The sequence below is a fragment of the Nuphar pumila genome, chromosome 13 (genome assembly GCF_984573655.1).
Source record: "Nuphar pumila chromosome 13, dmNupPumi1.hap1.1, whole genome shotgun sequence".
NCBI classification, from domain to species: Eukaryota; Viridiplantae; Streptophyta; class Magnoliopsida; order Nymphaeales; family Nymphaeaceae; genus Nuphar; species Nuphar pumila.
Window position 1 is genome coordinate 99396426 of NC_143261.1, and position 14036 is coordinate 99410461.

Sequence of the window (14036 nt, forward strand, 5' to 3'; positions counted from 1 at the left end):
AAAACCCCCTCTCAAAATCGTTTTAGTAAAATCGGTTTCTTGAACCCAATCCAAACTATTGTTAAAGAGAGAATCTTTGTAAAAATTTGAGTTTGGTTTGATGAAGGGGGGTTGATTTTGGTTTATCCTAGAAGAAATTGATTCATCCCCTAAATTATTCGAATTATTGAAATTTAAAAAAAACAAAAAGGAATAAAGATTGTGGAGCATGCTATCGATTTTCTAAAAAATAAAAATTGTAACTTCTCAAAATACATGCAATGCTTATTTGGTTTCTTACAAATTTTTAGTTAGAAATTGTTGTTAATATTCATGTCCATGTACAATGGTGCTTAGAATGAATTTCCTTGTTTTTTGACATAAAAAATTATGTGTTGTTAAGTGTTTTGTTGCAAAAATACTGAAACTATTTTTGAGAAAATAGGGTTTGGAGAGACAGACCCGTTTTCTGGGCTGATAGCTGAAAAAATTGGATTTGTCCATAGTAGAATAACTAAAATTAATGTGATGATGTTTTTGAAGTTTTATTTAAGATGTTCATGTAAAAATAAATCAGAAATATGAATTCAGGTGGCCTATTTTGGCACACCCAAATACATATTTTCTGTTAACACGTATTTCTAGACTGACACCTGACTAGTAAATCATTAGTATCTCCCCCATCCAATGGAGTTTTTATGAACAATTTGTTGCGTTAGAAAGATAACAAAATTTTACATCTTGTGTGAATTTTTAGGCTATGTTCATGTACTAAGCACTGAACTGTGATTGTCGGAACAGAAAAAGTATAAGCATGCACTAAATCGTTCGTATCTCCCTCATCCGGAAGATTTTTTATGAACGGTTTACGACATTGGAAAGCTGACGAAATTCTCTGCAAATTGTAAAAAGTTCAACTCTATCTAATAAATGTAAATTTTTCTGTAACCTCTATAACAGTGGGACATATTTGAGTTTTCGCAAGTCTGAAACCAGTTTAAAACTCGACTAGCAAATACTTGTGAACTCTATACAATTTCATATGTGCTTTTGTGAATGATTATCGTACTGTTTATGGACTATTAAAAATCAGTTTTTTGCAAGGAACTAAGTGCCAATTATAAGGCGTGAAATAAATGATGTGCTAATGCACTACCTTGCTTTTGTGGCCTCTTGCTAGTGAATGGAACGGCAAAATGCGTCTTGTGAATCAAATGTGAATGTTTAATGAACCATGCATGTTATTTCTATATGATTGACATATACATGATGATGATGTGAATGATTGGATGCATTTAGTGTAAAGGAAAATTCATTGTTTTATTTTTGCATATGCGCGTAAGTTTGAAACAAAAGAAGCATGAACAATGATACCAATTTTAATGTTTAAAAAATGTGCATCCGTAGGCCCTGAAGTGTCAGAATCTTTTTAGTGGATTCATATGTGTGTGTTGTATGTAAAGTAATTAACTTAAAAGTATAAACATATAACACTAAAGATCGATGCCTGTAAGGAGAGGGCAAGCGGTACTTTCAGTTTTGTGGGAAACGTTTTGAGCACGAAAGGTTGCTCCTCCCCAACTACGAAGATAGAAAAAACCTCTGCATTAGACTGAAGCATAGATGATAGAAACTTATAAGTGAAAAATTGATACATCGGGATGATGGTGTTGGGAGCGCTCTTTCGATATGCTCGTTCCTCACCTGCAGGACTGGTGAAAGGTGTTCGACCAGGCTAAAGCCATAATTGTATGAAAACAGTGTCATCACCATGGCCCTGATCTAGGTTTAAGTCTGTGTTAGTACCCAGAGGGTTAAGAACTGAATCCTAAGTGATTGTACATTAGATAGGCATAACATGCATCATATAAGAAATGAAACCTAATTAAATATAATAAATGACCCATGCATAACTTCTACAATGGTAAGTACATGCATTTTTAATTGTTCATGTATATGTAATTATTCATAGTCAAGTGCATGATTGATTGAAAGATATTGCGTGAATATTTACTTGAATGACATATTAAAGACTTATGCATGTAATTCTAATGTATCTAGTTTTATTTGAATGTATGAAAGATTGAATTTATTCATTTATGCTGATTTTAATTTATATGTTTTGAATAGCTTTATCCTACTGAGACTTAGTTGTATGACCTTATTGAATTTAATTATTTTCAGGTAGCGAGTGAGTTTATAAGCGATGATAGGAGGTTGCGATGGGGACCGAGCCAAGCATTTCCTATCGTTTCAATTGTTTTTGGACTACAAATATTTTATCATGCTCAAGACTCTAATTAACATTTAATTTTAATGAAATATTATTATTAAATTTTGAAATATAATGGATAATTATTAGATTATGGATGTTTAAAATTAGTGAATTTAATATATGTATGAAAAAGAATGTATTCGTGAAGTAACACGCCAAGTTTTTATCCCGTTTTGCTGCAGTTTTTATAAATCAATTTATTTATTTTTTTTATGATTTTTGGGATACAAAATTTGGGGTGTTACAACGCCTCCCTCATGCGAACGTCTATCCTGTGAGCCTCCCTTTGGCGTCCTCCAAGCTTCCCTCCTCCTCTCTCTCTTTCACTGTTTTGAGATCCATGTTTAGGACAAAAAATTATTGATCTTTTTACATACGCTCATAATTTGATCCAATATGATATCAATTATAACATTTGTATATAAAAAATATAGTTTGCTCATTTGTTTTAGAAAGCTTTTATACAAATTGTTTTGTCCATATTTGATGTTAAATCCCATAATATACTTGTTAAAATATAGATAATGGTAGAGCAAATCAGGTCTTACAATCCAAAATGAAGCTAATCTAGTTACACGTATCCAAATTGTGCGCACACCATAAATCAAACAACCAATGTAAGAAACACAACTTCCATGTACGATCCAAATAAACGTTGAACGAAATACAGTTGTTAGAGAATAGACATCTTGGACAGACCATCAAACGCGCCCTTAGAACGAGATTTGGAAGGCAATCGGATATGATGTCCGAGCAACCAACCCGTTCCTTCCCTCGTCTCCATTTTCAGTTTTTTGAGAAAACGGAGCGATAAAAGAAGTTACCTGTAAGGGGTCTGACGACAGATATTCGTGTCAGAGAAGTTTGAAAAATGACGAGCAACGCGCCGTGTCTGTTTTGTCAAATCGGCCGTTCTGCAACTCCAACGAAGCTCCTCCACGATGTGATTTCTTCCTCCCTCCCCGTCCCCTTCTTCATATTCTCCCTCTTCGTTCCCCCTCTTCCTTTTGCACAACGATCTGTTTCTCAAGTTCCTTTAGTTCGTTGATTTCTTTCAGGATGGGAAGGTGGTGGCTTTTGAGGACATTAATCCTTCTGCTTTCAGGTACTTCTCATCTCTTTTCATGCTAAGGAGTGTGAATTTCTGAAATGAGTTCTCATTTGTGTTGGCTTCTTTGCCTTCTTAACCACCAATTGGATGTCACCTTTTTTTTTCCCCTTTATTCCTTTTCATTTTGATGGTAAGGCAGAAATTGGGTGCCACCCATATTCTTTTTCTTTTGTGATGGCTTATGGGTCTTTTAAAGGCAGCAATTGGGTGCCACCCATTTTCTCATTCTTCTTCCTTTATAAGTTTGTTGGTCTTGGATGTAAGCTAATATCTATTTGAAAGGTTGTGATTGTGCATTCCTTAAGGCTTTTATATATTGCAATTCCATTGGCCTTTTTTTTTCTCCCCATCTTTTTTCTTTCAATATTTGAATGAGTTAAAAGTTATCGGTGTTCTTGCCCGTTGCTTCTTTTGGTAAAAGAATAAGGAAAGCTGTATTTCGGCATTTGGTTTAGCCAATTCCTTTCCGAGGCTGGTGGATTGTTACGGTGTAGATTTTTTAGAGATTCCCATGCATTTGTTGGTTGATTTACGGCATGCTTCAAGTGTGGTATAGTGGATACTTTATTATTCTCATATTCTGCTATCATTCGAATATGGACCTGGATGGCTTAGAAGGATCGTAGTTTATAGTGTTTTGTAGACTTACAAGTTTGATGCAGTTGAGGATCTCTGGGAATTTCATATTTTTTATCAGGTTGGTGCAATGCCTAAAAGTGGTTGGTTCCTGTGGGGATCAAACTATCCTACCTATTGCTCCTTTAGTTCTTTTTCTACAACTTTTTGTTGTTTTGAAAATGTAAAAAGTTATGCATTTTCGGTCAAATCTCTACACATGGTAGCCTTAGACCTTGAAGGGGGATTTAGAAGGAAAAGGCTTCTACCATTCAATTTACGGAAAAAGATGGCATGTGAGTTAAACATTGTCTGAACATTGGCTTTATATTTGAATCTACTTGAGTGTGATTTCCAAAGAAAAGTTTAGTATCCTCTAAAGTGCATGGTTTGACTTTTCTGACAAGCGGCTAATGAGTGTTCATGAAAAAGAACACAAAGAATGCATAGAAAAGTATTCTGTAGCGATGAAACTCTTAACTTTCATATTCAGAAAACCCCTTGCCAATTATGATAAGTGGATTTTCAAAGATAATGCTTGGTGCTGATGTCAACACCCAATCTTATCCTGGATGAGAATAAGTTTCCATATATTGACTAAAATTTATCGTGTAGTTTTTTTTTTTTTTTAATTTGTCAACTATTGACATAATAAACTGATGTCATCTATGATAATAATATAAACGAAAGCCCTCGATAATGCACACACTTCAAAAGGGAGGAAGGCTAGTTTTTAATTTAATGTAAATAATATTTCTCATTAATCACTGTTAATTTTGGCAGAGTTTCAGCCTGTATATGAGAGAGAGAGAGAGAGAGAGAGAGAGAGAGAGAGAGAGAGAGAGAGAGAGAGATTCCTCTGTTTTCATATACAAGCGGACGTCCCTATGTGTGTATTTATAGAAAAAAAATTGAGTTACAATAGGATTGTTATACAACAGTTTGTGTTTAACTAAAACTGGTCCAGCAGAATGACCAAAATACCCTCAGTTGGGATGCCACTAAGAGTCCTAGTTATAATAGGATTGGTATGCCTAAATGACTAGAATACCCTCTTTATCCTTCATGTCTCTATCCTCAACACTCCCCCTCAAATCGTGCAAGGGTCAAGACCATGGACAGTTTGTTTTTAAGTATCCAATGACGAAGAAAGGGTAATGGTTTGGTAAAGAGATCAGTCACTTGATGTTCTCCAGAAATAAAATGTGGTTGTACTTTCTTATCCTTCACTCATTCGCGAACAAAATGTTGATCCAATTCAACATGCTTTATCTTCCCATGTTGAACAAGATTAGCTGCAACTGCCACTGCACTTAGATTATCACAATATATAAGAGATTTATCTATCCACTGTCTCAAGGTTGAGAGTAGGTGATGAATCCATAAAACTTCAGCCATGACAACAACCATTGCTTTATATTCAGCTTCCATGCTTGATCTGGCCACCTTTCTTTGTCTATTGCTAGACCATGAGACCAAGTGCCTTCCCAAAAATACTCCATAACCTGTCATTGACCTTCTCGTGGAGGGATCACCTGCCTAATATGCGTTTGAATATGCAATCACCACAAGGTTCATCAAATATGAATGATTTGTCGGTTTGGAGTATACAAGACCATCAATAATCGTGCCTTTTATGTATCTAAGGATTCTTTTCATAGCATCCATATGACTTCACCTAGGAGCATACCTGAACTGCGATACCTGGTTAACGACATAGGCCAGATTTGGTCTTATAAATGTGAGGTATTGAAGTGCCTCTACTATGCTTCTAACAAGTCATCATTCACACTATGTCCATGCAATTTTGTATTTAATGCCATTGGCGTTTTAGGAGGGTTACATTTTGCCATACCACTGCATTGTAAGAGATCCTGGGCATATTTACTATGTGAAAGGGCCAAAGAATTGGTTGTTATGTCCACCTCTACACCAATAAAATACCTTAAAACACCAAGATCCTTCATGTGAAACTTATGATGTAGAAATGTCTTCAGATCTTGGATGCATGACTGACTACTCCCTGTTATAATTATGTTATAAACATAGACAAGAATTAATGTCATATCACGATCATCAATGTGGGTGAATAAAGAGTAATCACATTGACTACATGTGAAGCCAATAGATCGAGCTGTTGTACTGAATTTCTCAAAGTATGCCTTGAAAACCTGCTTCAGCTCATAGATAGCCTTTCTTAATCTCAAGGCCGTCTTCGTAACATCACCTTCGAGATAACCGAGATAAAGCTCCATATATACTTCTTCATTTAATTCTCTGCGAAGAAATGCATTCTTCACATCAAGTTGATATACCAACCAAAAGTGACGACAAGGGAGAGGATAACACAGATTGTCCCCATTCAAACAACAGGATTGAAGGTTTCATCAAAGCCAAGACCATGTTCCTGGGTATACCCTTTGGCAACTAATCTTGCCTTATATCTCTCAATACTACCATCAACCTTATACTTAATCTTATAGACCAAGGTTGCCAAACTAAGAAGCAAAAGCGGGAAACAATACGGGAAGCGAAAGCGAGAAGCGCTACATTTTAAAATGTATAGGAAGTGGGAAGCGAGGAATAAAAAAAAACAATATAAGAATTGAATGAGAATCAAAATGCAACACAAATAAAAACTAAAATAAAAGTGATTATTCTTATATTTAATAATTTTTTAGTGTAAGAATTAATTTTTTAACAAAATCTAAAAATGATGATTGTCAATTTAGAGAAAACACATGGAAGTGAGTGAGAAGCGTGAGAGGAAACACATAAAAACATTAAAAGTAGAGTGAAAAAACATATAAGAAGAATAGATGAAGCATGTGGAAAGAATATGAGAAGATTGGAAGAATCGAGATTCCCATCAAGTTTTAGAAGCGAGGAGTATCGCTCTTCTGAAGCGAGTTTTTGGGAAGCTTGCTTCTGTTAAAATGTATTGTTCTTTCTCTCTCTCTCTCTCTCTCTCTCTCTCTCTCTATATATATATATATATATATATATATATATATATATATATATAAACCCGATAAGGGTATTTCGGTCATTTCCCACATTTTATGCATATTCTCATTTGAGAATATGATTATATTTTCCCTTTTTATTTTTTTCTTTCTTTTTCTTTTTTGTTTTTATTCAATATTGTAACATGGGGGCCCCCACAACATATACGTTGGAGCCCCCCTCGAACGGTCGCATATGTTGGAGCCCCCCACTTCTCCCTTTTGTATATATAGGGGTGATCCCCTTCTTGCTTTATAATGTTTTTGTAAAGCCCATTTGAGACTTAATATATTGAAGTTCATTTTTTTATGCCTTTGTGCATGCGTATCTATGCCCTTGTGCACTTGTGAGAGTTCTCCTTATGCATTTGTGCACACTTCTTGTTTCTAGTATTGTGTTCATACACAAATACTCTTTTTATAGAGATTTTCACATGGTATCAGAGCAAAGTTGCTTGGAGAAACAAAAATCTTGCGGTTCTTCACAATATCAAGTGCCTTGAAAAGCGTGCCTTCAATTTTTTTGTGATTGGCCTGAAGATTTCTCTTCTTCCAAAATTTTAGAAGATTACTACAACAAGTAAGATTTAAAATCTTATTGTGGTACGTTTTCTTTTCTCTCATCTCATCTCTCTAATGGGTGAAAAAGGCTTCCATTTCTCTTTTGGCTTTAAGCTTAATGACTCCAATTATCACATGTGGACCATAAATATGGAAGCCCATATTAAAGAAAAAGGACTTTGGGGTTACGTTCAAGGCTCGATTATGGAACCGAAGCCTAAAATCACTTTGGTTGAAAGAGAAAAAATCAAAATTCTTGAGGGAGATGAAAGAACTAAGGATCTTGAGGAATATAACAAAAAACATGAGTGAGAAATGGAGAACTTCAAGATCTTGTCTTGGATCTTCTCATCCGTTGAGACAAGAATCAACGCCAATATTATAAAGTTCAAAAAAACATCTCAAGTATGGGAGTACCTTGAGAAGATGTACACTTCTAGGGACTTGTCTCATAAGTATTACCTTTAAAAGAGGGCGTTAACCCTTCGTCAAGGGGAAATGACTATAAGGGAGTATTTTGCCGAACTCTCTTCCATTTAGGACGAGCTTGCTATGCTCGAACCAAAGTGGAGTGGAGAAGCCATAGAGCTTCGTCATAAACAATTAGAAGATTGATTTTTTAATTTTTTGAATGAACTAAGGCCCGACTTTGAGCAAAGTAGATCTTCTCTTCTATCCTCCTTCACCTCTCACTCTCTTGAAGACGTCATTACAAAATTAAGTAGAGAGAAAACTCGTATGGGCATTAGCAAGCAAAATCCAAGTGTTCTTGCAATGCCTACAAATCAAGAAGAGTGTGATGGAGAGAATGCCGTTTCTAGGCCCGGGAACAACTTGAGGACATATAAACCTCCTCATTTTAAAAATCAAAATTAAGGATCCAATGGTGGACAAGGTGGAAGAAGGGACTATAGTAAAATTATGTCACTTTTGCAAGGAATCGGGACACATCAAACCGGTTTATCCCAAATGGAAGAAACTATTGGCTATGGCAACTACATCCCAACCTCAAAAAAAAGAAAGTGCATCTACTTCCACAAATGGATCTATCTCTCTAAATCAAATTATGGAAGCTCTTCAACCATTTCTTAATGGAGCCATTTCTAGTGCCGCCGTATCTACTCCTTTCCCCCAAGGTAAAACTTATTGGCTTTTAGACTCGGGTGCTTCATTTCATATGTCTCCAAACATTTCTTCTCTTTTCAATTATTCTAAAAATTCGTCACCATCGTTTGTTTCAACCGCGGATGACACTTCTCTTGAAATTAAGGGGATTGAAAACTTTGAAACCCAAAATTTCTTTATTCTCAAAATTAGATTTATACCAAAATTAAATTTGAACTTAATTTCTGTTTCTCAACTCTCGGACCTTAGATGTGACATTCAATTTGTTAAAAATAAAATTGTATTCAAATACCCGATAAGGGTATTTTTGTCTTTTATCATATAGTACAATCCACTAAGGACTGAAATGTAATTTAGCATTGTAATAAATAAACTGCCATACAGTTCAAGCACAATAGTCAAAATGTGACTGTTGGGCAGCAGTCCAACTAGACGTTGGACTGCCACCCAACAATCATAATAATGACTGTTGGAAGGCAGTCCAAAGAGCTGGACTACCTCCCATGTGTTGGAGTGAGGCTCTATAAATAGAGCCTTACTCCCTTGTTATTCTTCAATGCTTTAAGAAGCATTTGAGGGTTTTCTCTAGAGTTTTTTTCCCATCTTATAGGCTTGTATGCCTCTTGTGCTGTTTTGGTATTTTTATCTCTCTTGAGATTGTATTTGGTCCATTAGTGACCAAGTGAGTTTATTAAAGCCCTTTGTTGGCATTGTGTTTGTTTCACTATTGTTCCATTGTACCTTGTTTCATTACATGGTATCAAAGCTAGGCTCTTGAAAGAAGGAGAATCTCGTGAAAGAAGTGTTCTTCGATCATTGATCATTCCCTATCTCCTCTATTTTAAACTCTAAGTATTCATTATGGGAGAAAGAGAAACTCAATGAAAACAACTACTTGATGTGGGCGACGACTATGGAGAATCATATCAAGGGAAAAAAATTGTGGGGTTTTGTTAGTGGTTCTACTAGTGAACCACAACTCAAATTGACTAGAAGAGAAGGAGATCAAGTCAAAGCCTTGTCCGAAGAAGAAAAAGAAAAAGCCTTGGAAGAATTCCAAAATAAATTGGAAGATTGGGAGACAAGCAATGCACAAATACTCTCATGGTTTATGAATACCATGGAGTTCAAGATCGCCACCAATATCATCAAATTCAAGAAGGCATGTGACGCATGGAGCTTTCTAAGAAGTACCTTTATCCAAAAGGATATGGCTAGACTTTATTATCTCCAAGACAAGGTACGTAATTCAAAACAAGGAGATAAAAGTGTAAGAGATTTTTACGGTATTTTATCTCCTATTTGGGATGAATTAGCCATGTTGGAACCAAAATGGGAAGGTTCGGCTATTGATATGAGGACCCAAATTGAAAGAGAAAATCTTTTCTCCTTTCTTTATGGCCTTCGACCGGAATTTGAGCAAGTAAGATCTTCCTTACTTCATAGGACCACTTCTCCTTCTATAAGTGAGGCCCTTGCTCAAATTTGTCAAGAAGAGACAAGACTTGGAATGCACAAGTCTAATAATGTGGTCCTTGCCATGGCAAGGCCCGAAAATTTTGTGAAAACATATAAACCACCTCACTTTGAGAAGAAGTTCAATGGGGAAGGACATAATGGAGGAGGATACAAGGGCGAATACAAAGGAAAAATTATTTGTCATCATTGTAAGGAACTCGGACATATAAGACCAGAATGTCCCAAATTTAAAAAGGTGACCGCCTTAAGTGAAGAACCTCAAGAATCAAGAAAAGGGGGCAGCTTCAATGAATTAAATCTTGCTCAAATAGCAGAAGCCGTCTCACAACTTCTTAAGGCTGCACCTTCTACATTCGGAGCTGCCATCTCTTCCTCGTCTCCTCCAGGTAAGACCTCTTGGATTCTAGACTCAGGTGCTTCTTTCCACATGACTCATAATGAATCTCTATTATCCGATTGCACTAAATCATATTTCTCATGTGTGTCAATTGCCGATGATACCTCTTTAAAAGTCAAAAGCTTAGGAAACCTTGATGATATTTCAAAAAAAAAAATTGTTCCAAAAGTGAGAGTCATTCCCAAACTGGATTTAAATCTTTTTTCGGTCTCTCAAATTGCTGACTATGGTTGTAAAGTATTCTTCTCATCTAAGGCGTGTTGGGTGCAGGATCTCCAGTCAGGGAAGCTGATTAGGCAAGGCCATAGACGAGGAGACCTTTACTACATGGATTTCCTGTGTTTACCAAAATACTCGTTTTGTAATCATGTCAAAGACATTAATATAGATCTTTGGCATAAAAGATTAGGACACCCAAGTATATCCAAATTATCTCCTTTTCCATTTTTGGATTTTTTTTGTAAAGATAAAAATTTTGTATGTGAAGATTGTATACTTGGAAAAATGCAAATGATACCTTTTGGGTCTAGAACCTCTCTGACACATAAAATTTTTGAATTAGTGCATTCGGATGTGTGGGGTCCCGCCTTTGTTATGTCAAAAGGTGGTTATTCGTACTATGTTACATTTATAGATGATTTTAGTAGACATACTTGGATTTACTTTCTAAAACTCAAATCCGAAGTTTTTTCATGTTTTAAAAACTTTCATAATCTAGTTAAAAATCAATTTAAAACAAATATTAAAGTCTTCCGCTCCGACTCTGGGTGAGAGTTTCTTTCAAATGAATTTCAATTATATCTAAAAAATCATGGAATTGTGCATAAAAAATCATGCCCTAGGACACCTCAACAAAATGGGATTTCTGAAAGAAAACATCGTCATATCATTGAAACTACTAGAACCCTACTTATTTCAAAAGAAATTCCAAAGCAATTTTGGTCTGAAGCTGCCCTAACCGCAGTCTATCTAATAAATAGAATGCCTTCTCAAACTTTGGAAAACAAGTCTCCTATTGAAAAACTCTTTAAAATTTCTCCTGATTTAAAAAGGCTAAGGGTATTTGGTTGTAAATGCTTCGTGCTTCTTGAAAAATATAGCAATCTCTCTCCTAAAGCCATAAAATGTGTCTTTCTTGGTTATGCAGATAATAAAAAAAGATATCGATGTTATGATAAAACAAATGATAAATTCTATGTTTCTAGAAATGTTACCTTTCTAGAAAATGACAGTGGATTTGATTTTGAAGTTCCTAAGGAAGAATCCGAGTATGCTTTCTTATTTGATTTGTTACCCAATAAAGGTATTAGTAATGATATTAAAACCTTCGAGTCTATTAATGACTCAAGTAGTGAACCATCTCAAGATCTTCTTCAATACTCTAGACGAAATACTGGGGAGCATCCATGTGCCTTTGACAAATATAATCAATTAACAAATACTGAAGAAACTAGGGTTAAAAGGTCAGAACGAACACATAGGCCTCAAAGTAGGTTTGTCTCATATGAATCCTTCTTACCAAACTACAGGACATGTCTTCTAGCTATTCATTTCTATCATGAACCATCCAACTATAACAAGATCAAAAATATAAACGAATGGGTTGAAGCCATGAAAATTGAATTAGATGCATTAGACAAGGCTCACACTTGGACAATTCAACCTCTTCCTATCAGAAAGAAGACAATAGGGTGTAGATGGGTGTTTAAAATTAAAACAAAAAGTGACGGGTCTCTTGAGAGATATAAAGCAAGACTTGTTGCAAAATGATATTCTCAAGAATATGGTATAGATTATGAAGAAACCTTTGCCCCAGTAGCTCGTATGACTACAGTTAGAACTCTAGTTGCTATAGCATCCATTCGAAAATGGCCGATATACCAGTTAGATGTTAAAAATGCATTCTTGAACGGAAACTTAAATGAAGAAGTATATATGGATCCTCCCCCTGGTCTGTCTATTGAAAAAGGCATGGTTCTTCGTCTTCACAAAGCCCTATACGGGCTTAAACAAGCCCCTAAAGCATGGTATGACCGGTTCAGTGGTACGATATTAAAACTTGGATTTAAATCTTGTTACACTGACACTGCTCTTTTTGTGAGATCTACAGGTACCTCATTGACCATTCTTCTTTTGTATGTTGATGATATGATCATCACAGGGAATGATCAAAAGGAAATTAAAGATATTAAAATTTTACTTAAAAAGTCTTTTGATATGATTGATCTTGGTTTTTTGAGATACTTTTTAGGAATTGAAGTAGCCTACTCACCAAGAGGATATATTTTTTCTCAAATCAAGTTTGCAGCTGATATTGTTGAGCGTCCAGGAATCACAGACACAAAATATGCTGATACTCCTGAAGTAATAAATGAAAAAATGCGAGCTGAAGATGGAGTATTATTAGATGATCCAACCCCTTATCGACAACTTATTGGATCGTTGATGTACCTGTCCATTACAAGGCTAGATATTGCGCATGCTGTACATTCTGCAAGTCAATTTCAACATGCGCCCACAACCGTCCACATGAGTGCAGTATTAAGAATAGTTCGATATATCAAGAAAACTATATCTAAAGGACTATTCTTATCCTCTTCCTCATCTTTAAGTCTTATTTCTTACACTGATTCTGACTGGGGAGGAGATCCCAATAACCGTCACTCAACTACTGGCTTTTGTATGTTTTTAGGTGATTCTCTCATTTCTTGGCGATGCAAAAAACAACAGAAAGTGTCTTTATCCTCTACGGAAGCTGAGTACAGGGCAATGACTACCACAACCATTGAAGTTGTGTGGATGAGAGCACTACTTTCCGATATGGGTGTTGATGTCTCAGAACCTTCAAAGCTATGCTGTGATAATAAAAGTGCCATATATATAGCCAGCAATCACATATTTCACGAACGAACAAAACACATTGAGATGGATTGTCACTATGTTCGCGAAGAATATTTGAAGGGGACCATTACGTTGCCATATGTCCAGTCTGAATTTCAGATTGCAGACTTCTTCACCAAAGTTCTTCCACTACCTTAATTTTTATATCTTCTTAGCAAACTTTCGGTGATTTCCCCATAAGTTTGAGGAGAAGTTTTAAAAGTAAAATTGTATTCAAATACCCGATAAGGGTATTTTTGTCTTTTATCATATAGTACAATCCACTAAGGACTGAAATGTAATTTAGCATTATAATAAATAAACTGCCATACAGTTCAAGCACAACAGTCATATCTATGACTGTTGTGCCCAACAATCATATTTTGACTGTTGTGCACAACAGTCAAAATATGACTATTGGGCAGCAGTCCAACTAAATGTTGGACTGCCACCCAACAGTCATAATAATGACTGTTGGAAGGCAGTCCAAAGAGCTGGACTGCCTCCCATGTGTTGGAGTGAGGCTCTATAAATAGAGCCTCACTCCCTTGTTATTCTTCAATGCTTTAAGAAGCATTTGAGGGTTTTCTCTAGAGTTTTTTCCCCATC

General features: G+C 35.7%; 1 protein-coding gene across 1 annotated transcript in view; it reads left to right on the forward strand.

The window, feature by feature from the left end:
- Nucleotides 1-3067: 3067 nt before the first annotated feature.
- The window catches only part of HINT4 (histidine triad nucleotide-binding 4), a 33406-nt gene continuing 22437 nt past the window's right edge, over nt 3068-14036 (forward strand). Inside the window, exons 1-2 of the mRNA XM_089985993.1 lie at nt 3068-3197; nt 3313-3359. Coding sequence (XP_089842119.1) covers nt 3126-3197; nt 3313-3359 — 119 coding nt within the window. The 5' untranslated portion in view covers nt 3068-3125. The remainder of the gene's footprint in view (nt 3198-3312; nt 3360-14036) is intronic.